Source organism: Gastrolobium bilobum, unplaced genomic scaffold (assembly GCF_033153095.1).
Source record: "Gastrolobium bilobum isolate Gb01-03AN ecotype WA unplaced genomic scaffold, APGP_CSIRO_Gbil_v1 utg2361, whole genome shotgun sequence".
In the NCBI taxonomy this organism is placed as follows: Eukaryota; Viridiplantae; Streptophyta; class Magnoliopsida; order Fabales; family Fabaceae; genus Gastrolobium; species Gastrolobium bilobum.
This window is the reverse complement of record NW_026898473.1, coordinates 422,099-425,918: the sequence shown is the minus strand read 5'-3', so window position 1 is coordinate 425,918 and position 3,820 is coordinate 422,099. Positions and strand designations below refer to the sequence as shown.

Sequence of the window (3,820 nt, the reverse complement as noted above, 5' to 3'; positions counted from 1 at the left end):
GACAACAAATATCAAAATTCTATTTTTATAATATACAAAAAATTAGGGATTTAAAAATTGTAAAATCCCCCAAAATTATTGAATTTAATTTCTTCAAGATAAAAATTAATTTAAAAGTTAAATATTCAAGAACGATTGAGGGTAGCAAAATCCCAAAATATGCAATCACGTCCAATAATAAATGATGGGTCCTAAATCATATAATCTAGACTCTGATAGCAAATGTAAGATATTTCATAAAATAGGATTATATGACATTAGAACACAAAAATATTTAGGCTTACTTGTTGAAGACATGATTCTTTCTTGATTTCTTAAAGACTTCTTGTTTCCTCTGAGGCTTCTGCAATGGAAATACCAGGATCTTCCTCTGCAATTCACATCACTCCCTAATCACAACCGTCGATGGGACAAGTTATAGAGTAACAATTTTCTAACACACTATAAATGCAGAGGGGACCTAGCCAAACTTATTAACCCTAGTCCCCTTTCCATTATGGGTCTATGGGTCAGGCCTAAACATTTACCCACAGTAATCAGTTTACAAATATCCAATCTCAAACAAAAGGATCACTTAATTAAATGAGCTTTATACTGCCCCATATGGATCATGAGTTAGCCCTTTTTTATAAAAAAATAAAAAAAATTACACTTGATTGAAGCCACAATTATAAAAATTCTAACAGCTTGCACAAGCCTCTTAGTTCAGAAACTATCTGGAAAGTTGCCACTCTGCGACAGTTCCAACTATCTCTAAGGTTGGCTAGCACAAAAGATTATCTCGGAGGTTTCACCATTTACCTGCATTATATATACTGCATAGGTGCTGTATATCAAGCATACAAAAATTAAGGTTGATTTTTTAATCGAGTCCTTTATCAAACTTGACTCATCTCTCTAACCCAAGGTCTAAAAGAGAAGTGTAAAAATTCAAGTGAATGAACAAGTTTGGATAACATTGTAATTATACAACAATAGCACGGTCAAAGTGTGTGTGTGTATATATATATATATATATATAATGGCAGACCTCCTTCACATGATAATTTTCCTTCAGATTCATCATATAAATATGTAATTGATCTAATGGTCAATAGCAATGCTAGAAAAAGAAAACTAATTAATAGGCCAGATACAACGTCACCTACAAATCTATATTGACCAGATATTACAATAATGAAAAACAAGTCAAACAAGCCCAAATTATTTAGAATTTTGACAAGAATTACATAAAAGATCATTAAAGTTGAAAATTGCAACAAGTTATCAACTCATATCACCAATATAGGAGGAATGAGCACCAACGAAATTAAAAGAAGAAAAAAAAAATAGAAGAGATGGTCTAGGAAAAGAAGTACCTGGTATGAATACACTATGAATGACTTAATCTAACATTAGACTTCAATAGATTCATAGCAAACAATTTCCTATGAGCAAAGGAACTAGATACAACAAAAATGATCCAAAACAATTGACTTATCCATATACATGCATTTGCACAAAAGAGACTACAAGTAACAAAATTGATTCAGGAAATTACACAAAGTAGCCTGCAAAATAATAAGATTGCAAGTGAGGCAATGGCAAATATCCTTAAAGGTTACCAGGATTAGGATCCTAAGCTCCTATCTGATGGAAATGAAAAGAAACATATAAATTGGCACAAACAAGAATTCGGATCTTCCATCCCTGTATTAGCAATTTCCTCTATAAAATAGTACAAACAAGACTTCAAACCCTCAGTTCACCAAATCAGCACCATCCTCTGTGTTAGGTCCTGTATCCAAAAAAGAAAAAAAAATATGATCAGAGATTTAGAAACCTGTCACCCAGGCTCTCACATAAGCTCTTCCACAAAAATAATAAGCAACTCCCAAGTTATAAAATGAATGTGCAGTTAAGGTTCAAGCCAACTGCTGATTTGAATGTCAAATATGTACAAAAATATCGAAAAACAACTCTCAAACAGAGATATAAATCTACTTGGACTACTGCGGTGAATTCATATCTTTTAAATGGGCCGAAGAGAACAATTCTGTAAAGATAACAGCTTGAACTTTAAGGCTAAAACCAATTGATGACAGGAATGTCCTGTCTCTAGTGTAGCATCTATATTGGCATACACTGTCCAGTTCAAGCTAAAGCCAATTGATGACAGGACTGTATGATGCACAGAAACTAGATGAAAAACAATAGTGAGCCATATTATATGCTGCAGAGACATATTTCAGTTTCCAATAGCAACATAATAATTAACATGATATGCATCTACTATACTATTTGCAGAACAATAATTGGTTTATCAAATGCTTCTCAAAACAGAAGCACAATCCATCGAATTCCCCAAACATCCCTATAATGGGAAACAAACTACGGAATTGCAATCAACAAAAACATAACAATTCAAGCTAATAGCAACTTCACCATCATTATTATAATTTATAACACTAATCATTTACCTTCATCATCATCACCATCCATTACATTTTCATCTTCTTCTTCTCCTTCTTCTTCTTCTACATCATCATCATCATCATCACTTTGGTAATTAATCCCATACCTCTCGTTCAAATAATCCACAGCAGCAGGAGTAAGCACAAGCTTATCAGCATTCAATATATCATACAAATTCAACGTTCTTGGCGTCAACATCTTCAACGTCCCAATGTTCCTACTCGAAAGCAACACGTTCTTCGGAACCTCAGTCATCAAGAACATAGCCTTTTCCTTCGGATCAAGCCCCCACCTCTTCATCGCCGCAATGAAATCCTTCGTCCTCGGCTTATCCTCAAACTCCGTGCCGAAATCCTCCACCACGATGGTGTTCACGGCGGCGCTCGCCATCGCCGTCGAGATCGCGAGCCTCTTCTCCTTCCGGTTAATCTTGATGCTCCAATCCCGTGGCTTAGGTCCGAAAATCACGCCTCCGCCGCGCCGGAGAGGTGTCCGGTTGGATCCTCGGCGAGCGCGGCCGGTCTTCTTCTGCGGATAGGGTTTCCTTCCGCCGCCGCGAACCTCGCCGCGGGTGAGTGTGGAGGCGGTGCCGCGGCGCTTGTTCTGGAGGTCGGTGACAACGGCGCGGTGGACGACGGCGCGTGCGGTTGCCGGCGGAGCTGCCTTGAGGTCGAGTGTGGACTCGCCGATTCTTTCGCCGGAGAAGGAGAAGACAGGGACAGAGGCGAGTTTGCAAGTGACGGAAAGGGACTTTGGGGAGTTGTTTAGGGGCAAAATGGGGAATTTGAATTTGTGTGTTTGAATGGTTGAAGATTGAGAGAGGAAGATAGAGGAAGAGATGAATGAGAGTGAGGCTGTTGTTGGTGTTTGTGTGAAGAGTGTTGCCATTTTCACTTACCTCACTGAAGCTTGGTGTGAAGAGTGAGCGAGTACTCTTCTCTGCTCAATCTTCTATCTTATCCGTTAAAATGTTTGGTGTTATAATGCTATAGCCTCATAGTAAGACCTCATTTTTTTAAGTAAATTAATAATTTAATGTAAAAAAAAAAAGGAAAAAACATCTCTCAGGATATAAGTTTATATCTTATCAATGGTTATAATCTATTGGGTCAAATTTAATGGGCTAAATTTATTATTAATTAATTAATAATTTTATTCCAATAAATTATAACCGTTGATGGACTGAAATCAACGGTTAGGATTTAAAAGGATATAAATTTATATCCTTTAAAATGACAGATGTTATTCCAAAAAAAAAATGTTAGTTTCTCGGGTTTTTGACTCTTTTGTCCCTTATTAATTAATTAATAACAATTTTGTCCCTTATTAAAAATTATCTATCAATTTATCCTTCTTTAATCGATTA

General features: G+C 36.3%; 1 protein-coding gene across 1 annotated transcript; it reads right to left on the bottom strand.

Annotated features, from left to right (window-relative positions):
• Window positions 1–1,404: 1,404 nt before the first annotated feature.
• LOC133316546 (large ribosomal subunit protein uL4c) lies at window positions 1,405–3,423 on the bottom strand. The gene is made up of 2 exons (XM_061518305.1): window positions 2,460–3,423; window positions 1,405–1,777 (listed from the first exon to the last, which is right to left on the bottom strand). The coding sequence occupies exons 1-2, from the start codon at window positions 3,340–3,342 to the stop codon at window positions 1,740–1,742; spliced, it is 921 nt and encodes a 306-aa protein (XP_061374289.1). The 5' UTR covers window positions 3,343–3,423; the 3' UTR covers window positions 1,405–1,739.
• Window positions 3,424–3,820: the final 397 nt, after the last annotated feature.

Excerpts from the sequence above, each read along its gene's own strand:
- LOC133316546 (XM_061518305.1), bottom strand. The coding sequence starts at position 3,342 with ATGGCAACACTCTTCACACAAACACCAACAACAGCCTCACTCTCATTC. Across the intron at positions 1,778-2,459 it reads GGATGGTGATGATGATGAAG|GACCTAACACAGAGGATGGT; the intron begins GTAAATGATTAG and ends TTTTGGATACAG.